This window comes from Hetaerina americana, unplaced genomic scaffold (genome assembly GCF_022747635.1).
Source record: "Hetaerina americana unplaced genomic scaffold, ioHetAmer1.1.p SCAF_21, whole genome shotgun sequence".
Classification (NCBI taxonomy): Eukaryota; Metazoa; Arthropoda; class Insecta; order Odonata; family Calopterygidae; genus Hetaerina; species Hetaerina americana.
This window is the reverse complement of record NW_027286775.1, coordinates 8,037,524-8,064,032: the sequence shown is the minus strand read 5'-3', so window position 1 is coordinate 8,064,032 and position 26,509 is coordinate 8,037,524. Positions and strand designations below refer to the sequence as shown.

Below are 26,509 nucleotides of genomic sequence, written 5' to 3'. Positions count from 1 at the left end.
GTCCAATATCGCCGCTGCCTGCTCCAAATGGGCCGCCATTAGACTTAATGGCTAGTTTTCATATCTCCTTCGTTTAAGACATGCACTCGTAATAGTCCATCTCAATCCACGAAACATCGGCTTCTTTTTCAGAAAAAATATTGCCTGGGGTCATTTTTAATGATAGGGCGCCTTCCGTCTCGCATCGCCTTACTTTGCCTACTCCAAAACGCCGCGTTTGCGCTCGACACGCCCAAAAAGCTTTCCACGGTTGAAGGGAATGCGGCGATTTCACACTCAAGATAAACCAACCGCCCAATCAACATCAAAAGAATAAAGCGATATGATCTGTTTCCCACGCCAGGATAATAAACTTGCGTATTGCGTCAAAAGAGGTCAGAATACCGTGTGACGGGCACTGGACGCGATGGCCTCCGACAGAATGTTGGAGGTCCATTGTCCGCAGAAATTGATCCAAGGATTGAGGCCCGAGAGTGTACTTTTGGGGAAATTGCAAAAGCGATGCTCGTCGCAGGTCAGTGACTTCAACGCGCGCTTGACGTTGTCGATGGAATAGAGTTACGTTGAAGTTACACGTGTTCAGTAATACAGGTTACCTGTACCTGCAGGTTACCCATGCCATTCGTGTAAAATGGAATCCATCACGGTGCTGGGCCTACCTCTGGCACCGAGGTCTCCAATTCGATTCCCAGTCGGATAGATTCGGTTGAATACCAGATTCCATCGCGCCAATTCTGACGCCGTGGCACGGACTGCCGACTGAGACCTTCACTTGTCTCATCTCCGTGTTTTGCTTCTCCTTCTTTTGCTTTTCCCTGACCTTATGTTTCTCTTCATGTCCACCTTTGTGCCGTGGCACGATTGACCTCACATAAAATATTCGGAACGGTATGGTTTGTAAACACACCCGAAGTCTCCATTTTTTATGCCCAACTTTCTAACCTGACATCATTAATATTTTTGAGATAATGCGTCCGCACAGATAAAACGCCGGCGGCACTATTGCCAATTGGGTCTGCGATTGCGGGCGGCGGCTTGAATAACAAGTCAAGGGTCGAATAACGCCTCTAAGGTACGAATCTCGACCTTTTGGGCCTTTCCATGAGACAGGCACACACGGTGGGAGGGCTGGTTATCTTTGAGCTTCCCTATGGCTTACTTACTTGATGGGGAAGTGCCTGAAGATTTTCAGCTGTCAAACCGAGAAAATGATAGGTTACACTTGAACAGAACAACCATTGCGGACGATTTGAGGTCGGGCGCGAGTTTTCTCCGCGGCCACACTCTGTTATTACCTCCCTCCCTCCCTCCACGTTACATTTTACACAGGAACCAACAATTTGCGGGAGATTTGGAATCGGACGGCACCCATTTTCTCTCGAAATCAATCTCGGAATTGGCCCGAGCACGCCCATTGCAAATCAACACGCGAATTGCACGGCCGGCACGCACGTCTTGATAGTCACGACTTCATACAAGTATTGCTTTTCACAAATAAACTTATGTTTTTGAGAGCGTGAGGGAGTAAAGAGTGTTCTTGCGGCTCGCGCGCTTTCGCTGCCAATTTGATTAAAAGCTTCAAATATTCAGGAAGGAATAGATCAAGTATCAAAAGTTAGTTCAAAGTTCTTGAGACTAGAAGGAAATACATATATAGCATATGTATATATGTATTATACATATATAGCATATGTATATATGTATTATACATATATACATTATATATAGCATATGTATATATGTATTATGTATAATAATACATGAATATTAAACGCGAGATAAATAGGCTTATCTAATTCCTTTGAACTGTATGTTTTATCAACACATACATCTTATCATTGTCGTATGTTTGTAGCAACAATTTCAGAGTGTAAAAATCATTCGCCTTGACTGGGATTCGAACCCAGATCCCTCAATATCCGGTCGAGTGCTTTAGCCACTTAAGTTATCGAGGCGTCCTCTTAAACTCTGAAATTTTGGGGCTTTTTCGAATCCCAGTCAAGGCGAATGATTTTTACACTCTGAAATTGTTGCATTGAAATGCACATTAGCGGATGACTCCGTTTAAAGTTATTACTGTTGCGGCATCTCCCGCAGTTTCTTTGGAATTTGTATGTTTGTAGTTTTGAGCCAGACATTCGAAACTGACTTATGAAATATTAGTGTAGGTGGATTCAAGCTGAAAATTGCAAAGATAAAAAAGTAAAAGGGTAAAAAATGTAGTCTGATGATGCTAATATTCCACACTGGTGAAAGGAAATGTTTGACCGCAGGTATTCTGGCCCTTTTTTTATTAATAAGGGTTGAGACTACATATTTTTCTCTTCCCATCTTTCATGGGAAAGAACTCTTTAAGTGGCCGTGGTATTTCAGCTCAGAATATTAGTGAACAAAGTATTGCAGTGTCCTAAGGTTCCATCCCTCATGAATGCTCGTTTGAGCCGGTTCAGTGAGGATGTGATTCGCGGCCGCGAGTGACGGAGACGCATTTCCTCCTAAGATGAAGAAGAAGCAAAAGACACCTGTCGCAAACAGTGGCGCATTTGAGCCACCCATCCATCCTGAGGTAGGTATCTCATAAAAAGATCACCCCACCAAGTTTCGCCAACTTTTTTGCTGAATTACTTAAATTTAACTACAACTAGATATTGTTGATTTCATAAACGCTGAATAATCAAATTGCAGCATATTATTTCCGAGAGAAATGCGACAACAGAATATTGTAGGAAGTCAAGTCTTTAACCCCCATCCCCCGCCGCGCGCCCTCGTGAGGTGAATTTAGATATTGATGAAGTGCACTGATATTAGTACATGGATGCCAATGCATTAAACTTCTTGAACGCCATGGGGAAATCTTTACCTCTCATTTAACTCGTCAGAGTCCACCAATTTACACAGTTCTATGAGTAATTACATCTAACTTGCATTTGGGAGTTTCAATCCTATCCAAGGCAGTAATTTAGATATAAAATGAAAATCTTTACCCCTAAATTGTATTCATTCAGACTTTTAAGTTTTCGCAAAACTTGATTTCATCCCCGGATTGGAATCTTTTTTTCAACATATGCTATATCACAGTCAATACTCATTGATACAATATTAACGTAGGAAGTTGAAACCCATCCCTCGCCATAAGGAGCCTTAAGAAATTTCTCTATTAATATTTCAGACATGTACAAATAAATAATTTGCTACTGTATTGTATGATATTGTGACCAATTTCAGGCGAATTAGATGATTCTTTAACCGGCAATACTACTGGGGCAGCGGAAAAAGTTTTGCATTTACTAATAATCAATTGCCAGCTGGCTGCTTTGTGGCCACTGTACTCGCGATCAAATCTTTCTAATGAAGCACATATATAAGGAAGATGATGTCTAATGAAATCTTTATCGGTGTGCGTACGTACGTTAAGGTTACACGACATTTTATCGTGTTATTTAGAATTTTTAACGCGCCCTACGACTTAGTTCGAGCTTAACCTCACCCTTATCTATCAACACCAACCTGCGGGTTGATTACTATTGTTTAATTGGAATGTAAATATACATTGAGATTTTATTCGTTCCTTTATTCACAATTCTATCTTGAAAAACATATATCGTATCACAGAGAAGCGTGCTTCGTTTATTTTCGACGTGCATCTACACAATACCCCGCAAGACCTATGGCGGGGTCTGGATACAGCAGCAATACATGTACGACTATTATTAGTTTATACATGCATTTAAATATGTATTTGCTCAAATAAAAAAATGTCGCACACATATATTCTCTTATGCATCATGCAATAATTAACTAAGCCATTAAATGTTTATCGTTATGTTAATATTCAAGGCTCGTATGTTCGGGTACTTTTGTTTAATTGTTTTTATGATTGCGTGGATCTTGGGAGGGAGGTAGGAGTGTCGGAATCTCTCTGTGACGGTGTCTTTTTCTCTCTCTCATTCTTGTATCGATGGTCGAATCAATCAATAAATAATTGTATGCCATGATGATACCCTCGGTGTCGCGAGAATTCACTCAGGTGCTCTCAGTACCTTTCTAAAAGTCTTTTAAGGCTTTCTTACTCTCTTTGAGAATCACGGCGCTCCCGACCCGATTCCTCCTGCATACCCGTACTCTCATCTCGTAACAATTCACCAACAAACCAAGCGACTCAAACTCTCTTTGCCTTTTCTAATTCCTGAATCAGCGTCATCGACGGATCTCAGATGTTTGTCCAAATCTCAATGCCAAAGTACGGATCCGAACGTGTCCTGGCTAAAGCGGAGCTCTCTCCCTTACCGTTTCATGTTGCACCGTTTAGTGGGAGTCCACCATCGCAAGCGAAGACACGCGACACTGGTGCTCGCCGCCTGTATCCTTGGCTCTCATACTTTGTACGAGGGCTGTCGAGAAAATAGCCTCCGTTATCGTGGAGGGAGCCGACTGGTCGCTGTATTGACGCGCACAGTAGGTCAGTGCGCCGCGAGCTGCGGTGTTTGGAAGGTCGCTCCGCTTCTCGTTGGTTTATACAATAGCGAGTCAAACTGAACAATACGATTGAAATCCCCGCCTAATGTGAAGCTCCAAAGTGGTCGCCCGCCTGAAGGTGAGCAATGAACTGCACCTGAAAATTGATGAAAAAGTTCGTAAAAACCGGCGTTTCACGATATCTTAAATCTTTAGAAAGTTTTCCGCAGGTTACTACGACTCTGTTGCATAGAAACACAACTGAAAAGTTATTCTACGTCTGAATAATACCCCGCAAGGACGTGTGGTGGGGGGTGTTAGGTCACCACCCGGAAAAGGGATGATTATTAGGCTATTACATACATGATTTATGCTCGTCTCAATGAGGATCTTCAAGGTGCCAACGTCTTCCGTTGGCTGCGATCTCTCAGGTGGCAGAATTTAAGCTGAAGGAATTCGAAAAACTAGTTCTGAGATATGATATTCATGTTTAAATCTGTTGGGCAAATATATATATGAAAAAAGTAGATAATATGTAGTTTTGAGATGAAAATAATAAATTTTGTGCATCTATTCCAATGTATTTTTATAAACTAACAGAGGTAACTTTCTTGGCAGCCCTCGTGTATTCCCCGAGTTTCTTATTCAATCTCTTGCTCTAGCCCAGCACGCACGCAGGGAACTCGGCGAAGTAAGCAAGCGCTCATTGCAAAATCGAAAACGACAGGCATTACTGTTCGTAATTCTTTTAATTTCGGGTTTCGCAAATCGCCACGTCCCTGGCCCCGGAGAGATAGGCACTGCTGACCTCTCGTGCCTCTATATGGCAGTCGTCTGGCATTTCGCACCGCTTGCCTCCGAGAAAGACCCGCGCCGGTGAGTTAATGGCACGTCATGATTGAACTGGCGGGCGGATAATGCAAATTATTATGTCCCCTCGCTTCTTCAGAAAACTCCTCATAAATTGAATTTTCACCATCAAAAGGCCAACCCTGAGATGTGCATAGCAATCACGAATTCGCAAGTCTGTGCACGGAATGTTCATTGTTTTCCATTGGATATGAATTACGCCCCAAGCAAAATATGTAATTTTTGCCTTTTGGGTCGCGATATTCCAGGGGTAGAGCGGTGGACTTACTGACCGGAGGGCCCGTGTTTGATTCCCAGGCATGCCTTTCTGGGCACCTGCAGCTCAACCCAAGCTATGTGCTTTTTTGGGTACCAGATCTTCCTGGGAAACCATAGCCGGGACAGTGAAAGCATCTGCCCCCCCTTAAAACCCTGATGTGTCAATTTCACACGCCGTATAGGGCTAAGTACTTGGTGAACCCTACCACAACCTAACAAAACGACCTTCGGGTTGATTACTGGGTTTATGGTTTTATTATATATTGTGCCTCCTAGTACACATTCCATGAATCATAGGTTAATGGAATGCATACCAGGTTGACCTGTGTTTACTATGACAACTATGATTGATTCATGGTTGACAATCTTAATATGGTGGGGATAATGTGTACTTTTAAAAAATTGTAATTCCGCACACAAAAGGAAGACCCCGTCATAGCAAAAACACGTGAGTCTTGAGCTGGCGAACGGCTTCTTTCATCTTGTGAGTTTCCAGATTAAAGCTTATATCATTGACATCATGACACTATTAGGCTTTTGGCGTGTAACTAATGCCAATTACGCTGCAAGAAAAACAAAACGCTAAATGAAAAAACTCAGTGAATTGGTGATAGATTCCCTCCATCTTTTACACAGAATGAACTCTGAATGGTTGGCGATTGCTATTTTTTTCTGGAGTGTGGCATTGGACCCAAGTTTCGTCCTTGGTCACCAACCGGCACACTACTTGGTTGCTCTTAAAACGAATAAAACAATTTTCGAAAATTTCTATTCTTATGCGTTTGTGATCCTGAGTCGCGGCACCCATCTAGCAGATAATTTTCTCATATCCAATTCCACCGTTAGAATACAATATGATCTTTCAGATGACATCCCTACAGCTTCAGCGATTTCTCTCACTTTCAGTTGGCGTTCCTCCATTACCATTTTATGCACTTTTGCAATAATATCTGGGTTAGAGGCACATTTTGGCCGACCGCTACGCGGATAATCATTTAAGTTGTCACGACCTGACTTTAACTCATTTGTACACTTGGCAACAGTTTAATATGAAGGAGCGGAGTCCACCAGAGTGTCCTGAAAGTCGACATTAATTTATTTTGCTTTCATACCTTTCTTTACGAAGTACTTAATCACTGCCCGAATCTCAACTTTTTTCATATTCACCAATCACTACGTCCAGAGAGGCGTCCGCATCACAGATCTCTTCCCAGAGTACTGGCGCGTTTCGTGTTTACTCATAAAAGATGTCGCGGGAAACGCGTTGCGCTCAGCGGTGATTCCGAGAAATTTTCTAACTACCCTCGAGTAAAGGCCATTCATCCAAATCATGATATCATCGAGTATTATTCTTTATCACAATTAAAATATAGAATCTTCCGCAATTATTTGTATTATTAACAGTAGTTTTCTTTTTGTTGTGAATTGGTTCTTGGTTCATCCATTGCATTGCGATGGCTTTCTGTTAGCTTAATCTATTGCCATCGGCTCTCTTGGAAATCCTCCTCCGGATATCGAACCCGCCTTGATCACTGCACGCTTCCTTGAACGTTGCCTACTGCAGGGACGCGCGATTTCATCCTTCACTTCCGTCCCTCTCCTCAAAATCCTCCCCGACGATTGATGACCTTTGACGGTTCACTCATTTCTATGTATTTCCAGGCAATGTCCGCAGGAGGCTGAGACGACCCACCAACTCGTCCATCCGGAGCCGTGACCAGGAGGCATCGGCCAGCGTCAACCGCTTCAGGGTGCGCAACAGACTGTCCTCCTCCTCGCCCTCAAGGAAGTCCTCCACGTCCACCAGCTCTACGGCCGTGGGGTCACCCGACACGGGCTACAAGATCGTGTGCTACTACACCAATTGGTCGCAGTACAGGACCAAGGTGGGCAAGTTCCTGCCGGAGGACATCCAACCCGACCTCTGCACCCACGTCATCTTCGCGTTCGGATGGCTCAAGAAGGGCAAGCTCTCGTCCTTCGAGTCGAACGATGAGACCAAGGAAGGAAAGACGGGTCTCTACGAGCGAATCATGATCCTGAAGAAGGCGAACCCCAAGCTGAAGGTCCTCTTGGCCATCGGTGAGTGAGCCACATTGCCCTCGAGAATGACTTTGAGATGAGGGGAGGGGTGCCACAGCGCACGCACGCCTTTCCTTCGAGGACGATCCACAGAAGGAGTCCACTTCCCTTTTATTCTAATTCTCTGAGTCTCTGAGAGTGATAAATATAGCATTCCTGAGATATTCTCAAAAAATTACTAATAATTTGGTTTAATTCCACCGAAATCTTTGCTATTAATGTTGACATGTAAAAGCTACCGTTTGAATATATTTTTTATGTTTTGAAGGCTAAGAAAATAATTTAATTCAAACATGATTACCAATACAAAACTCTAAAACAGTAATATTTCAAAATTTACAATATTTGAACTTATTATCGAATGTATATGCCCAGAATGATTGTTAAATGCATATTTATATATAATTAACGGACCAACTGTTTGAAGTGATTATTTTCAAATGTATAAATTACAAACCAAATAGTATTACACATATTATTTTCGAAGTTTTACCATTATAATGTCGATATTATTCCGATTATTCTGCAACAATCGCAATGTCATTTTTTCTCTTGACGAAAACAATCACGAAAGGGTACAAATGGAAGTGTGAACGAACTCCTCAAAGAGGCATTTTATATTTTTCTAACTCCATTTTGCAAAATAAGGCTTTTGTATGGTTAAACAACAAATTTTGTTGATCAAATTTTAAGAGCTAAGCAATATGTCAACACGGTATTTCACAATTCTGCATCACGCAATATTATTTCCTCCCTATGATGAGGGAATCTGGAGGCTTAAATCATTAGAGAAAGTTTTAATTTATGAGTTTTTTTAATAATTAAATGGCGTGTAAGTTTTAATCCTGCAAAAGAACGGACACGTGGGGTTATGCTCGTAGTCTCTTCGTCGCTGTAATGCGACGGCATATTTTCTCGCTGTGACGTGTTCGCTCCATTGCGTTTTTCTTAAAGTCCCGAAGGAGATCCTACACGGTATGCCTTTCCTTGTTTACTCCCGCACAGGTGGTTGGTCTTTCGGAACGCAGAAGTTTAAGGACATGTCCTCGACGCGATACTCGAGACAGACCTTCATCTACAGCGCCATACCCTTCCTCAGGGACAGGAACTTCGACGGTCTCGACATCGATTGGGAATACCCCAAGGGAACGGACGACAAGAAGAACTACGTCCTACTCCTCAAAGGTGAGTCAAGTGCCTCGAATCGAACGGTCGGCACACGCGGCCCCGAAGGACCCTTCCAGAACTGCATGCAAGCTGGGGGGGCACAAGTTGGAACGATTTGCAAATCGATTTTAAGTTTTTCCAACTAATCGTGCGCTTAAAAAAACTGGAAACCAATGTACTTAATGGACAAGAATATGGGCTAGTCGGTCCCTCTCACATTCTTCAATAGTTCACGCAATTTTTTATGGGTTTACTTCAGGTTATACCGAGGTGATCCAGGCTGATATTTTCGACGCAGTCATTAAACTTTCCAATTATTCTATGAATTTCTCTCTCTCTCGTGCACGAAAGAATGCCCGGCGCGGGAAGGGTGTTGCGGAATTTTGCGGTTTGAAGTGCCCGGGAAATAACAGAAGCGACACAACCCCGATTATCATTGAGATACATTAAAAGTCATCATCATCCGGGTAGATGAGGCGTGGATGTGAAAAAACTTTTCTCGTCGTCCCAGTAAAATCATGATACAGAGAGGAAAATTTTTACGATTTTCAAGTCGTTTATTATTAATGTTGATTTGTCTATGACATACAGGAGTGACTTTATCTTAAGTTTGAATGAAAGGAAAATGACTCAGTTCATACTTTCGTATACTGCGCAGATCCAATAAATTTCGAATCTAAGACACCTCATTCTCTTGCTACAACATGCATATTTTCTTCGGTCTAATTTTTATCTTTTGCTGAAGCTTAAATATTCAAGGAATAACGAGTATTAATTGCGACTCTTTTTCATCCTGTTAGGGCGACTATCTTTTTTATTCTGCAATGGCACTATTAACAGATTGTTATTATTATTATTATTAGGTAATCTACCGGTTAAAGTAGGTTTTTGGATGGACACAACTACCAAATAAATATTTTGTGTGACTCCTAACAAAACACAATCCAGCAAACCTCTACATTAGGTTTACATTAGTCTACATCAGGTCCCTCTTCATCTCTGAGTACTTCCTTCCTCCCTTCATCCCGTCCTACATCCCTATCCTGTTCCCGTCCTTTCCTCGTTTGCCTAACATCCTCCCCTCAATTACAGTCTTCAACATCCCACTGCCGATCAATACGCCCTTAATCCATTTTTAACGATGAAAAATGTTTTACTTTCTAATTTCGAGTAACGTAATTGCCTCTCCGTAAATGTAATTTTTATCTTATAAGCAAGCCTTATTGGCGAGAAGCGCCGTTTGAAACATCTCTTCTGTGTATGGACCATTATTGATGCGACATGATAATCGAGGACCGTTTCTGAAATGGTTCATCGTCAGCCCAATTGTTTCAAAATGTGATAAAAGCTACCTCATGTGATGTACGTTTTTCGACTAAACGCAGTATCACCGTGGTTTTCCTTGTTGTCCCGCCATTGGCCCGTAAATGGCCCGCCTTTGGCCCGCCAAAGGAGGGCCATTTACTCTATTTCCTAATCGAAAATCTTCCGAAATAAAACTATAGCTAACATCTAGGTTAAGTTCCCACAGTAGTTTTCATTATGAAATGATCTTGATTCAGTATTTAGTGAAACGTTACCACTTTCAGTACTCATACCAGTGGTACTGCTGATGTGAAAAGGTTACCAGAGCGCCCGAGAGAGACGCATGTGGATGGGGCACGTCCGTTTTCGCGTTGCTGGTTGCGCTTGAACAATGCGCACGCAACAAGAGTGTCGGTGAGGGAGTGTTGCCGTTGCTAAGCACTGTCTGCCTCGGGTGTGCTCACTCCCCCCCCCCTTTCTCTCTTTGCAGAACTCCGCGAGGCCTTCGAAGCCGAGGCGCAAGAGGTGAAGAAGACGCGGCTGCTGCTCACCGCCGCGGTCCCCGTCGGCCCGGACAACGTCCGCGCCGGCTACGACGTACCGGCTGTTGCCAGGTGAGAGAGAGATGGAGCCACCGCCCCTGCGGCGCCTCACCCCCTCCCTCCCTTACCAATCCTCGCCTCCGTCCCGGCCGACTCCGCCCTTCAGTGAGAAGAAGCCAGTCCTGTCTGCGTGCACGGAAAAAATATCAAAAAGTCGCTCTCTCTCTCTCTGAGACTGAGTGGTAGTTCGATGAGAAACTGAAAATAAGACGTGGTGGCTAGAGGCAAAACTTACTTGCTTATAACTCTTTTCTCTCATTCCGAGTTTTTTCCTTTCGCGCGCGTTGGATCGTGGTGGCAAAGCAAAAGGGAATCGCTGACCGGTGTCTCCAAATATCCAAAGGATGGCTTCGTGCGGCGGGTCTCCAATCTCGTATTACGACGCCCCCGCAATCACCGGAGCGTTTCGATCATCACCGATCATGCGTTGTCTCTTTTAGGAAATCATCGCGATCCTTCCAGGCACAACTTTGACGATCACAGTACGGAAAATAAAAATCGAGTTTTGTATTTGTATATGAATCTGCATTTTTTACGTGATGCAATCCAATCACTTAACATCAAAGAGCCTTCCAAGAGTGGAATATCGGGAGGAGGGAGTCGCCTCCTGGCACCGTACATTCGCCATCCTTCGAACAATCGAGAAGGAAGAATCCGTCTTGGGATTACATATCAGTGCCCCTTCTCATTCCAACTCTCCCGCTTCGCGCCGCCGATATCCTCGGCTCTCTTAATGTTTTTCGATCTGAATCCCCAACTTCCTCTTTTCCACACCGCCATGTTTTGACCGCAGATTTTCTCATGCTTTAAAAATTACTGAGTCGCCAATTCGTGCTCATATTATAGATATGCTCAAGTATACTTTTTATTTGCCTGTCAATCTAATGTATCTGTCGATGGAAAGTTTAATTCCACTTTTCTCCGGGAGAGAAATATGCCATGTCGATGTAACCCGAACACAGCAATAAAAAAAGAACAAAGCAATGACATTAAGTAATTACGACAGAAATGTGATAAAGAGTCCATAAGTATCTCGAATACTAACTTTCATAACGTTTGAGAACATTGGACTAGTGATCTTTCAGTTAAATTGAATTGTTCGTTCGGAAAAACAAGGAGCATTCTCGGAATAATTGGTCTTCGGAACAAGCCTTGCTTTGCTTCCCTTCCTCTTCGCCCACTTCAATCGGCGGGAAACAGACCAGATCTACACAGGCTTTCCTTCGCACGCGACAGACTAAGACGTCACAAAGAGCGATATGCGTATCTTTTGCATCGTGCTGAAATTTGGACGGTTTAAAAATCCTGCGTAGGATTTCCAAGTTTTCGATTCTCAATCTCAAGTTTTTTTAAATACAGGCTAGTCATGTGATCCGACGCTCGTAATTTTTACTTTTTCAATCTGGTTAAATTTTATTTCACAAGGACGTAGATCCATTCCCTATTTTGATGATTGATTCCTGTTAACTTTTTAATCAGTCCTTAGGTTCATGAGAAGAAAGAGGGAATGCGATCGCGGAACAAAAGAAGAGTCGTCCGAACGCATGAGCGGTTCACTGCTGTCTGTACCCGAAGGCAACGCAATGCTCACCGCTTCACCTTACGATGCATGCCAATCCCGCCGTCCGTTTCTGGGCCAGGGGACGGCGATAATACGTACATGAACGCGCTGAACATTCTTTTCCCAATATTCAACGGAATTCATTTGAATTTCCATATCATTGACTTGAATAATACCTGTTATGACAGAATGTTTGCTTTTTTAAGAGTCGAGGGACTACGTAATTCCACTCGGAGAAATATTAAGACTGTTTAAACGGATTCAATCAAAGTCGAGCGGGCTTCCATTGATTGAAACTGTTACCCTTCGTGATAGGAGAGGAGTGTGTAATGGAAGACATCCCTTGGGGCGGGAATGAGCGTGGGTTAGGTACGAGTTGAAAAAAGGACTGAATAAGCGAAAGGAGAATTTAGAGCAGAGGCAATTGGGATTCTTTGAGTAATGAAAAGGTTCCTTACGAAGTTTTTAGCGTTGAATGCTTCCAAGGCCTGTTATCTCTGAGTTAAATGGATGAGTGTAGGTCGGAGGCTTTTTCAAATGCGATTTCGGAGAGGGTTGGAGATAAAAAAATGATTAGAAGAGAGGAAGTCGAACGAAGGAGTTTTGAGAGTGGTAGAGAAAGTTTCCGGCTGAAATTCGAAAATTAGAGGAAAACAAAATGATGGAGGAGAGATGGAAGGAGGTGGGATGGCCAAAGTTGTGATAGAAGGGATGATGTTAGGTAAGCGTGGATGAGGTTAAGGATGGAGATTTTGAATTGCCTGAGGTGAGTTAAAATTACGCGGAGATAAAAATGAGATATTTAATTTTAGGAAAAAATTGTGTCATGGATTACTTCACAAAAATATTCAGGTCATCAGAGAACTACGACTTCAAGTTATAATAATGATTTGTTTCTGCTCCCGGCAGCTATCTCGACTTCATCAATCTCATGGCGTACGACTTCCACGGCAAGTGGGAGCGGGAGACTGGCCACAACGCGCCGCTCTACGCCCCCTCCTCTGACTCCGAGTGGAGGAAGCAGCTCTCGGTGGACCACGCGGCCAGCATGTGGGTGAAACTCGGCGCTCCCAAGGACAAGCTGGTCATCGGGATGGCCACCTACGGCCGGACCTTCACCCTCTCCAACCCTGGCAAATACGGCGTCAACTCACCGGCCAGCGGGGGCGGCAAAGCCGGGGACTACACCAAGGAGAGCGGATTCCTCGCCTACTACGAAGTAAGTTGGAACTCTTCTCTTTGAGATGGCTTCTCCCTCGTCCTCGTACTCTTCAGCAGTCGTCGTTCGTTTCGCCAATTATGAATTCTGATACTGTTTCCTCGTCATCACTTATACACTGGCTCACTGGGGGCGACTTCTTAAAAGTTAGATGCCTATTTCTAAGTCCTCTGGAAACAGTTGTTGATGTTACGCAGCATTCCAGAGGAGGATCTGGTCGGTGCGGAGGCTAGCGTACTGGCTTCCCACACTGAAGGCCCGGGTTCGATTCCTGGAGGCTATAGATATTTTTCAGTGGCACCCCGACCCCTGCGTGGGATTGTGCTTTGTGGAGAGCGCTTTGAGTGAGTACGCCGTCCGTTGGATGGAACGTTAAGCTGGGGACCCCTCGGCGCCTATCATTAAGAGCAGCCTGAAGCCGACGCCGGGTTTCTCTCCACCCTTCATCATTTCCTGTCCATCACTAATGGCGCAGATGACCTCAGCTGTCGGTCGCCTCCCCTAAAAACTACTATCAACTTTACAGGTTCCTCCAGACGAGGTTCATGGGTGGCATGTAGATGCAATCATTTCTTAAGAAACCAAAGAGCAAAGCAAACTATTGGCACTTTCAAATTTATTTGCTCTGAGGAGTGAATATGTAGCATAAAGCACAACCCTAAGAGTGAATTTTCTCACGACAAATATTGTTCAAACAAAGTCGAATGTATATTTTAAGTAAATGTGTCTCAAAAGAATAGTAATGATTACCCCAGGGTAAATCCATCTGTGTTTATAGTAATCCACATCCGTAAACACTAGATTTTACATATGTCAACCAGTGGTTGGGTGAGCTTGTATCTACTTGAAGTTTTCCGCAGCAAAACTAATCCTCAGATCCACTTCTCTTCATGAGTGGGACATTGGAACTAGTACTGGCCACATGATATGAATGATGGTGTAAATTTCATCTTTAATTTAGAATTACTAAGTGCACAAGTCAGCGCATACGTTGCGTCATGTATACGTTTGATCATTAAATTTGGTTTCATCTAATTATGAGTACATAATATGGCATTATTTGATTTAACCAAAATACTTGGTCTATATTATGCATTAAAAATCACCAAGTGATATATCACCCAATGTGTTGCCCACTTATGTTTGCATCTCACCTGAAAAATTGAATTTACCGTTTTCCCTAGAATTTTACTCTTAGGATTTAAATTAATAAAGTATTTTTTAAACTTTGGCCAAAATTATAATTTAGAATTAGGTGCACATTTAGATACTGTCAATGATTTTGAAATATTTGAAAACCTAAAGGAGGTTCGAATTTTTGATGGAGTTTAAGCTAAAATTAGGGCATTTTTATACATTTATTCATGGTTATTAATCAATGTTCGGACTTTTCTACGAAGATCTCTTCTTTACCTTTGGTTCTTCCGTGTACAAATCAGAAACAGTGAAATGTTTTCGTCCCATGAGATATTACTCTCCGACTCACCATTTCCTCCCCCCCCCCATCTAGGTGTGTGAGATGTTGCGCAATGGCGCCTCCTACATTTGGGACGATGAGATGAAGGTGCCATATTGCGTGAGGGGTGACCAGTGGGTGGGATTTGACGACGAGCGCAGCATCCGAAACAAGATGCAGTGGATCAAGGATGGTGGATTTGCAGGTGCCATGGTATGGACCGTGGACATGGATGACTTCACGGGGGCCGTCTGCGGTGGTGGAGTCAAGTACCCGCTGATCGCAGCTATGAGGTGCGCGGGCGAGTCTCTCACCTTTGGCGATTTAATTATATTTTTATTAGAATGTGATTAACTTTGTTCTTACTCCCTAATCACTCTCTCTTTCTCACGTGAAACCTACTGGAAAATTCTATTCCATCCCAATTTTTTCATTTCTTAGGAATGACTTATGTCATCTTTCCTGGGTACTGTTTGAAATAGATAAATTCACCAAAAGAATTGAACTTCAGCAGTTGTGGTTTGCCAGCCGAGGGAACAAAGGGATAGTATCTTGACCCATTGTTCTTGATTATCGCCAATGCAGAGGGTGAGGGAATGGGGCCACATTTATGTCTGATTCGTCCACCTTTCAACTAACACCTCAGCAACGTTGACCCACGCATGGGCATAAAAATAAACAAGGAGACCAATTTATTTTAACCCATGACGTTGGCAATATCATAAAATAATTTGGAACTTTTGTGAAATTTTATTACTTTAATATTTCTAATCATCACAGTTGTTACTAACTGGTCATAATCATGAGGGGAAATTGCTTCAAATCATGGAAAAATTAATATCATTAAATTTACTGCAAAAGTCGCAGACAAAAAATCTGTTCCTGGAGGAATCATGAAAAATTGTGTAGAGTTCACAAAAGTTTGTTTTGTTTTATGTTTCATCACATATGTTACATCTTATGGGAAGGAAGATGTCACATATGTGATTGAACCGTTTTTATTGAAATAAAGTTTGTTTAAATCTACAAAGTTTTTCTAAACACATAAGACGCAATTTCAAGAGTTTTTTGAGCACGACGCCATTGAATTGTGCTCTCATTTCATTCCTTCAACAATGCAGAATTATCATTTTTCCGGCAGCATTTGAGATTGGATATGCAATGAAACCTAAAATGAATGTGTAGACATCATATTGAGACAAAACGAGAGTTATTCTGCACAGCATATTGAAGCACCCGACATGCACACTACAAGGAACCAAGTGGTGTGTATCCATGTTAGGGACTTCCATTCGGATTTGGCTCACAAGATGAACTCTTTCACGATGCTTGTCAGTCGAGGAAGGAAGTTTTTTCACTTAATTCCTTTCAAAATGGTCCTTATTTATGTGATCCCTATGACTTTTACGCAGCCAAGAGTATTTTTTATGCTCGGAGGTTATCACCGTAGCTGGTTGTGGCATCTGCCCTGGACTCTAATCCTTTGGAACCCATACATTGTTTCAGAATCCCTACAAACATCCATGTGGATGTCAAGTTCATCTGACACATCCTCCAATGTGTTTTTTCCCTTTAGGGAAGAGCTGAGGGGTGTCCCACGAGCTGGAAATGCCAAGGACATTGACTGGAGCAAGGTTGCTAAGAACACACTGAAGACGGAGGCTTCCATCCCACCACCCATCAAGATCTCAGTGAACGAGTTGCTGAACCGTGTGAAGAGCAAGCCAGCCACGCAGTTGGAGAATGACATCCAGGATGTCTCAGATGCAAACAGTGAGTCGTCTAATGCACCAGTCTAACTGAACGAATAGCCGCCTAAAGGCATATTCTTTTCTTATTAGAAGTGCTCAGTTAACCTATTCTGTAAAGTAAGGGCCGTTTGGTCAAAGTAAAAAAATATACTCATATAAAAAACATTTCATTGGCACTTTTAGTTCCCTACAAACCTACTTCACTTCTCGACATAATCGCCGTTCACTTCTAAACAATATCCGTACCGCTGCACTTGTTACCTTAAACCCTCTGCGTAGAAGCTCGACGCCTGAGAGTTGAACTAATTGACAACGCCGTTCTTGAGTTCCTCTTCGGTTTCGAAACGTTGTCCACCGAACCACTGCTTCGAGTGCAAGAAGAGGAAGTAGTCACTAGGTGCAGGGTCAGGACTGTAAGGTGGGCGGTCAAAGAGTTCCAAACGAAAATCTTGATTTTTCTTATTAGTTTTGGCAGCAGTGTTTCGGTACTCAACTTGCACACAATTTGTGGTATCTGAGGTTTACCGTGGCAATATTGTAGACAGTAGTCGGTCCAAGTCGAGGAAATAGTTCAGCCAGGCCATGAATCATCAATCGACGATCACATCGCAGTTTTTGTTCCACTTGCGAAACAATTTTATAGGTCAGAATATTGGGCCTGCCACTTCGCCCTTCGTCATGGACATTTGTTCGTCCAGTTTTAAAATCACTTTAACTTTAGCTTTAGCTTCTCAATGAATCAGTAGACGGCGCTTCAGGAGGAGTGAAACTGTGTTCTGAAGCGCCAATATTTAAATATAAGCAAACGGCCTTTACTTTATGAATATGCCTCGTACATTGTTAATTCCAAATCATCAAAATCACTTAGCATAACTGAATTCATTATTTCAATGCAAAAATTTCAGAGTGTAAAAATCATTCGCAAGGCAAATGATTTTTACACTCTGAAATCATTGCATGTGTTAATGCATATTAGATACTCCGTTAAAAGTTAATGTTGCGGCATCTCCCGCAGTTTCTTTTGAATTTAATTCATTATTTTTATTGGGTTACCAGTGGCATTAATGAGTATTCTCAGTAGACGGTTTTAAGAACTAATGAGTGCCATAATTCCTTGCAGGTCGACCAGCGCAAGTTCTCTGCTACATGACTAGCTGGTCTTCAAAGAGGCCTGGAGCTGGAAGGTTTGGCCCAGAAGACGTCAACGCAGGCCTCTGCACCCATGTGATATTTGCATTTGCAACCCTTCGCGACCATCGCCTGGCAGCAGCTGACGAAGACAAGGACCCAGAAATGTACGAGAAGGTGATTGCTTTGAGGGAGAAGAACCCTAAGCTGAAGGTGAGTCGTACCTGAATGGACCACCATTCTTCCAACAGTTGTGCTCTCTAGCATTTTCATGTTCTCCATTGGGCCATGAATCGAACTTTAAATGGGAAGTCTCATGGCATTTCCATTCAAGATTATTGCTTTAAAGCATGGATTTTCATTGCTTTAGTCTTATCAATACTACTTTTAATTGGGATGGATGTTGACTGTGGCTGTGATTTGAAATTTCAATGGCTGAATAAACTTCATCACTCACCTACCCACATTCACCTATAAATTAAGTGTCCTTTTATAGAAAGTAAAATAGTAAAACTCCCACAGTTAGATGTAGAACTTACTGCAGTTAAATCAAGCTGGACTTGAAAGATTTCGTATGTTGAGGCGTAGACTTGAGATGAATACTTTTATTTAAATAATGATGTATACATTTATTTGAGAAGAACAAGAATTATGCATAAGCATTAAGCATAGAGAGAACTAACTCTTAAACATCCATTTCTTTTTATGACATTCTTCAACATGAAGTGCACTGAAATAGGGGTCAAGTCCACTGATAATTGAAATTCCCAAATAGTAAGAGAAAGTGGGTCGGCTCATTTTCCTCTTTCCCCCATGGTGGCCAACAAGGTTCTCAGATTAAGGGAATAAGACCTACACCTTTGATTTTGCTCTGAAAATCCATGTGAATCAAGTTATTTCAATCCTCAGTTCAGGAGATAGACAAACACTCTGTCTATTGGGGTGCCTTACTGTCTTAATAGTGCACTAACATTGTTAAAAATAAATCATTTTGAATATAGAGATTTACATAAGTTAAAACAGTCATCCAGTTGTTAGTTTGAACTATTTTGTTATAAGTCTATTGAACATCTGCATGCTTCTCAGTTCAGTGTTTAAGCATGAGATTGTGTTGAACATTATTCCCAAAGGGTAGAAACAAATTATTTCAATTTGCCATTTTTTCAATGTGAAATAACTTATGAGGAAAGCCCAAATATATGTCTTCATTGGATATGCGCTTTTCCATAATTTCAACTCAATTCAAATTACTCATGTCACATCAAAATGATGCATTCATGTACTTTCTTTCTTGCAGTCATTGGCTGCATCTGGAAATTTATTAACTGGAGTTACTTAAAGGACTCTTCCACAAATCTCTCTCCATTTTTCAGGTCCTCCTTGCTATCGGTGGATGGGCATTTGGATCCACGCCCTTCAAAGAGCTAACCTCAAATGTTTTCAGAATGAACCAGTTTGTTTATGATGCCATAGAATTCCTCAGAAAATACAAGTTCAATGGACTTGACGTTGACTGGGAATACCCCAGGTATGCAATTAGCAGTGGCATTCTTTTTTGTTATTCTTTTTAAACTTACTGAGCAAAGCTAGTACTATTTTTATTATATTTCATTTGTATATCAAGACACAAGCTAACCGATAAGTTAAGTAACTGAATCATAGAATCTAACCTAGTTGCAGTTAATTAATAATGGAAAATTAATTTGAAAATGGAAAGTTGTTTTATCCAAACTCATATTTCATAATTTTTCATGTCAAAATCACGTCCAGGCAACAAGAGAATCAATGAAATTTGAAAATTGCTTATAACTGAAATGATGAAAAAACTTGCGCTGTACATTTAGTATTATTAATGGCCAAGGGACAGTATGTTTTTATGATATTTATCTGTCACTTGGTAATGTATTAAGTGTTGTGCTTCTAAACATTCTTCCTTTCTCAAATATTAATATACCAATGAAAAAATCTGATCCTGTTATGTTTATCAAGAAATATAAACATAAGAAAATAATCTGATGCATTTAGCTATCATTAAATGATCTTCAGCTACACAAGTGGTAACAAGAATAACCATTCTATTCCTCTGACATGAAAATAGTTCAACACCTCTTAAAACCTCTTAATGAAACATTGGTCATGCAGAAAGCAATCTTTTCATTTCGAATCAGTTCTAATGTTTGTGATACATATAATTCAACCATTGCATGACCTCTTGCAGAGGAGCTGATGACCGCGTGGCCTATGTGAACTTGCTTAAGGAGTTGAGACTTGCATTTGAAGGTGAGGCCAAGACATCTGGACAGCCACGATTATTGCTCACAGCCGCAGTCCCTGCATCCTTTGAAGCCATCGCCGCTGGGTGAGTACACCACTGAGCTCCTTCCTCTTCATTTATACAAGTGGTACTCATGAAAACCTGTGATGCATACTAACACATTGGTCTTATACCTGTATTGCACTTGCCATATCAATCATGGAAATTTGTTTCGCATCATAATTTCAGTAGTTTCTTGATAGCTATTTTGGAAACATTCTGAATTTTTTGGACAAACTTCACTTCTGCCATGTAATCGTTCAGCTTTACATACACACCCTCTCTTGGCACTTCCATGACCATTTATGCTCATATACAACTGTGATTTTGAAATATTCATGGTGCATTCCAGATATGATGTACCTGAAATCTCCAAGTACCTGGACCTTATCAATGTGATGACTTATGACTTCCACGGCCAATGGGAGAGGCAAGTTGGGCACAACAGCCCTCTTTATCCTTTGGAGAGTGCTACTAGCTATCAAAAGAAGTTGACAGTGGTAGGTATTCAATTAACATTATTGCTGATAAAATATGCATTGATCATTGATCTCATTAGCTCTGGAACACTTGTAAATGACATTGCGTCCAACTTGCAAACATGATAGCGTCCCTGATATTCTTCTCAATTGGCATAATTTCTGCTTGCATGAAAACAGGACTACAGTGCACGTGAATGGGTGAAGCAGGGAGCGCCCAAGGAGAAGCTCATGATTGGGATGCCCACCTACGGACGCTCATTCAACTTGGTGGATACAAACAAATTTGACATAGGAGCCCCTGCCTCAGGTGGAGGCACTCCTGGCAAATACACTGGCGAGGCTGGCTTTATGTCTTATTATGAGGTAAGGGCTCACTAGTATTCACTGTCAACAGGTTTTAGAATAAAATTATGTAAACATGCCAAAGGATGAGAAATCAACACAGTACTCAGAGAAGGAATTTAAACTGACACTGAAATTATTTTTTTGTAAATCTATTTTATCATTTCTTATTAAGAAATATATTTTACCCAGTAAACCCATATGATAGTGTGTTTGGGATAGTTAAGAAAATCGAGTTGTAAAAATAAAACAAAAATAAGCTAATGTAAAGGTTATCAGTTGTATCAAAAGTTCTTTTATGAAAGACAGTAAACGAGGAGTCAAGGGTGATTTGACAACTCTCCTTGGAAACATGGTTCTTGTGGCTACGGTTACAATGCCAGAGGATGATCTCAGCGTTTCTTCCAGGTTTTCTCTGTGTGCATTGAGTTTTTTGGGTGATTGTTACATTGGCATTTCAGTAAACATCGTCAGGTGGAAACTGTTGTACAAGAAAGACAATCCACATGTGGAAAAATCAGATGAAATGATGACAGTGGATTTTAAAAGTTTATGGTCGTTGTGTAGAAGATAAATTTGACTTGAAACAAGTCTGTGTGTGAAATGTCATGTTTTTTGTGGATGCATTTGTGAGAGAATCATCATTCTTCCCAAGTCATGGTCAAGCCCTGGACGTGACTGGATACCAGGCATTTACTAAATTTATGATGCTGCAATTTACAATCTCCAAACTTTGTAATGCCATTGTTCATATTCAATCTCATTATTATTTCAACGGTCTTGTAATTGTGCATTCAGTGCTTCATTTAATATCTTTTAACCATTTCTGTAATCTTTTAATTTTCAATTTTGCATATTGGATTTTGTGTCTTGCATGATTTAGTTAGGCAGGTGTTTTGTGGGTAGGTAGTTTATTTTGTGGTAAAATTAAATCTTGGATGGGTAAATTGCACTTGATGCCAGAAGTGTGAACCCTGACCATTTTAAATGTGCTTGAGTGGAATTGCACCTTGGTGTATATATGCAGGTATCCATTAATGACTGACCTGAGCGTCATGAAGAATGGATGTGTTCTATTCCTAATCATGAGAGACAATTTTTTATGCCAGCACCTTCCTACATTGAGATGTTAATCAGTGCCAGAAGTATGCTCAGAAACCTTTATCAGACTAGGTACATAATGAATGGATATTTATGCAATTACAGCAGTGATACACAGCTTCTCCTTAGTTTCCTGTTTTTCTAATTAATAAATTAATGTCTAATTAGGTTGTTTTCCAAGAGGTGCTAAAAATTATCTTAAATATGACCTTGTCTTCTAAATTTTAGAATAAAACTCAGTGATTATATTATTGTTTCAGTACATCACTTTTTAGCAATCCTAGCAACAATTTTTTAAAGTTTTTATTTAACAAATCAGCTAAAATTTTGAGCAATGCAAGCAAAGGTTTCAAAACATTTTGATTATTAGCTAAGGTATAAAATATGCAAATATCCCATTTAAACCTGCAAGCAAATAGCTCCCCATCCAGTTGTGATGAGCCTTTTCACCCCGAGTGAGCATCTCCCAGAGTGCTTGTTGCCAGTTAGTAATTCGTTCCTTCCTCAATCCAAATCTCAAGGTGTGTGACTTCCTGCATGGAGACAACACAACATTGGTTTGGGATAATGAGCAGCAAGTACCTTTTGCCTACAAAGATGACCAGTGGGTTGGATTTGACGATGAGAGGAGTCTTAAGACTAAGGTATGTATTTAATACACACACACAAATGGAGAAGTCGCATGAATTCAGTTTTTCCTGATATTTCCAGCACATTGCACGCTATACGTGCTAGAACAAACCAATGAATGATTAAGGTGTAGTAAAAAAAGGTGGTCTAAGTGCATGCGAATTATTTTTCCAGATGGTTTGGCTGAAGGAAATGGGTTTTGGAGGTATTATGATTTGGTCCGTTGACATGGATGACTTCCACGGGTCATGTGGCACTGGGAAATATCCTCTTATCAATGCAATGCATTCTGAGCTGGAAGACTACAAAGTTCCTCTGGTGTACGATGGGCCATATGAATCACACAGCCCCAGTGGAATGTATACCACTCGCAATCGTAAGTATGCCGCATTTCCCTCATTGTGTACTGTTATCTGTAGTGTCCCTAAGGAGAAGTGGTTCTAAACCAAAATATTCATTATTGGAAAAAAATCTGTCGTCAGAGTAAAAATATAATATTTCTGTGATTGCAGTGAAAGATAATAATGCATTGAATCACACAATTCTATGTATTTTGATTCTGAAACAATGGAAGTTTATAGAGCCAATTTTTTATATTTAATAACTTGATATATGCAACATTTAAGGGAAAAACTATTATAAAAATATGAATTCTTCAATAATCAGTGGGACATGTGATAGTTGCATAAATACAAATAACTAATGCACAATGTTATAATTTTTAGCTGTTACATTCATCTCATATCCTACCCTTAAGGTCCATATTCCAAAGAGGGGAATAAAATTATGGGATAAACATTTACCATTGCCACTATTTGCTCAGTGCATCGTTGAAATCCAGCAGTGGATAGCTACTTTGGCCTAAATTTTTGTAAATGCCCTAGTTTCATTCAGACACTCCTAGAATGTCATGCCTGCGAGACAGAGTACGACAAGGTCATGTAATCATTCAGGTGACATTCTGATTGATGAGTAAACATTGAAATTTTTGAAGTTTTATGGACTGAGACTGATGTTTATTTAGATTTGAGCATTACTCTGCATTGTACTTTTTTCTTGGTTCCCTAAAATGATTCTTGCGGTGCTTTTTATTGACTCTTCCTCAATCATTGTCTTTGAACATCTTTATGATGAGAAAATTGAATCTAAAGGTTCAAAAACATCACAAAATATACCTATGAAGATTCAATTTTTCATGCCATTGAAAATCTGGTAAAAACTGATAGCAATCGATTTTAATACAATCTTGGTACTGCAGAGAAATGGCATCATCTGCTTTTCAGTCCATTATATTTAATTCCAGTTGCCAAGGCAGGAAACTGTTTCATTCTCTATTAATTATTTTGACCAAGCCGGCATTGAATTAAGCCTGCAAGTTGTTGAAGTAAATTCATGCCGTGGGCCTCTCTCATTCCCTCCCTCTCTCACATGCAGCCAACGAGGTCGTCTGCGAAGAGGAAGACGGCCACATATCTTACCACAAGGATAAAATGGACTGCACCATGTACTACATGTGCGAGGGGGAGAGGCGGCACCACATGCCTTGCCCGTCACAACTAGTGTTCAACCCCAACGAGAATGTGTGCGACTGGCCCGAAAACGTCGAGGGATGCATGCACCACACCCCAGCGCCCCCGGCGGCCAAGAGGAGATAGACAAACGCGGCGGACTATGGATCTGTGATGAACATTTTTTTGTTTACTCTTTAGGAAAGTGGCAGAAACTTAAATGGTAGCCCCACTATCACAATCTATGCGCCTGTTCCGACTTTCGGCGTGGGGAAGTTAAAAAAAAAAAAAAAGAAAGTAATGCTGCCATAACTTCTGCACCAATGAAGACATGACTCATCTCTCTCTATTGATGCATTCACCATGATTTAAAGGTTCAAAAAAACGCATTGAATATTGCCAGGTGAATTTTTGGTACCTAAATTTGGAATGTAAAGTTTAAAAATTATATTTGGGTGCATTAAAATATGTATTTTATAGAAAAATATGAGATAAGAAAAAAATACTTGATGTAGATGTAGTCATTATCCTGAAGGTATAGTTCTGAAGAAAGAGTTCTCCCAGAAGAGGAACTGTCTAGAAGGTTTTGTAAATAAGCACTGGATTGTGTGCTCTTTTTCCAAAAGGGTGGAAGAGTTAATGCCTGTACTTACAAGCCACGAAAGATCATCAAGCAATGAAAACATTCTACTACATTGCCATATTTAAGTCCTGTTCTGTTTAAAATGAAATGTATGAGTATTATTATTTTATGCAGATGGAAGGAGGGTTTATATTTACCAGGTTTAAAAAAATTTGAAATGATAATTTATTTTTTGTTTCAGTGTGACAGATGCAGTAAGAACTTTGAGTAGGTTTTGCTTAATTTAATTTTTGAATGATTAACAATTGTAAAATTTGAGTAAGTTATGTAAATTGTCACTCTGAAAAGTGTTATAACTTATGTTACTCCTACATAATCCTTTTTTTTACCTTTCATGTACCTCCACACAATGAAAATATTCAATATTTGGCATTAATTGAAATTCGGATCAAATAGTACATTATGTTCAGAACTATGTATGTGAATAAATATCTATTTTTTAATTTTAAATTGAGAATGTTAACATTTTATTCTTCTACCACTATTAATAGCAGTAATACTGTGAATCAATAACTATGATCATATGCAGACGATGAAATTTCACGATGCAGTAAGTCAGGGGTTGTCCTGTCAGCCAAGGAATTTTCTACAGAACTAACAGGTTAAAAATGTGCATGGAATGATCATGAGAAAATGATTTCATTGGCTAGAGGACAAAAGAAGAACAGGACAAGGGAGTTGATTCAAATTGCACCAACCAGTGTTCATGCAAGAACATCATTGTATTGAGTAAAAATAATTTCACCGTTTAGATTTAATGGTTCCTAAGGGGTGGATCCAGAGTCCCAATTTACGTATAGGTCAACCTGTGTGTGAGAAGAGAAGCATTGATGCTGAGTTAGGAGACGATTGCTCAATGAGCTGCATCTATATCCCTCAATGATTGTTTTGCTGCATTGTGATTCTATGCAGATAAATAAATAGATGTATGTGCAACTAGCTTGGCTTAACTTTTACTTGGAATCAAATGTATTTTTGTATGGTCCCTGCATCCACTCCTGCTGTGAATGAGTAATTTCTAACATACATGCTTTGCATAAAAAGTTTTGGAAAACTTGATTTCTTTCAGATATTGCTCATACGAGACCTCGAAATTCTTCAAAGTACATCCTTTGAGTGTCGACACACTTTTGCCGGAGTGGTTTATCTGTGACCCGAAGGCTCGAGGTACGCATATTCCATGAGGGGGTTAAGGGTATGTGTGCAAGCTTCTTTAATGGCAATTAGGATCCTTTGAGAGAGGGAGGATTTTAACACTTTTGGGAATAGGGAATAGTCTGCTGGGGCTAAGCCAGGACTGCAAGGGGGTTGGGGATTCGTCAGGATGATGATTTTATTTTTTTTCTTGCTGCTTTTGGTCATCCGTCAAGACTTTCGGGATTAGTTAAGCACAGATCTTTTGCATTGCTAAATTTCCAGGGACAATTTGTGTGCACTGTCATCTTTTCAATGCAAACACTATCTGCAATCATGCATATGCTTAACTGACACGGTCTGAATTCAGCACTTCACGCACACAACAGGAAAAAGTTGTCACCGATACTTTTTATGCAAAACTTACAAGTCACTCATTCTATGAGTAAATGCCAGCATCCTTTCAACTATCAGTGCTTATTGTATTCAAAGCAGTTGAGT

General features: G+C 40.8%; 1 protein-coding gene across 1 annotated transcript in view; it reads left to right on the top strand.

The window, feature by feature from the left end:
- Window positions 1-25,706, top strand: part of Cht7 (chitinase 7) — a 174,136-nt gene extending 148,430 nt beyond the window's left edge. The window contains exons 3-16 of the mRNA XM_071586184.1: window positions 7,246-7,665; window positions 8,671-8,850; window positions 10,628-10,751; window positions 13,210-13,519; window positions 15,030-15,268; window positions 16,552-16,748; window positions 17,847-18,067; window positions 19,228-19,382; window positions 20,073-20,213; window positions 20,521-20,668; window positions 20,828-21,013; window positions 22,615-22,737; window positions 22,898-23,099; window positions 24,158-25,706. Coding sequence (XP_071442285.1) covers window positions 7,246-7,665; window positions 8,671-8,850; window positions 10,628-10,751; window positions 13,210-13,519; window positions 15,030-15,268; window positions 16,552-16,748; window positions 17,847-18,067; window positions 19,228-19,382; window positions 20,073-20,213; window positions 20,521-20,668; window positions 20,828-21,013; window positions 22,615-22,737; window positions 22,898-23,099; window positions 24,158-24,378 — 2,867 coding nt within the window. The 3' untranslated portion in view covers window positions 24,379-25,706. The remainder of the gene's footprint in view (window positions 1-7,245; window positions 7,666-8,670; window positions 8,851-10,627; window positions 10,752-13,209; window positions 13,520-15,029; window positions 15,269-16,551; window positions 16,749-17,846; window positions 18,068-19,227; window positions 19,383-20,072; window positions 20,214-20,520; window positions 20,669-20,827; window positions 21,014-22,614; window positions 22,738-22,897; window positions 23,100-24,157) is intronic.
- Window positions 25,707-26,509: the final 803 nt, after the last annotated feature.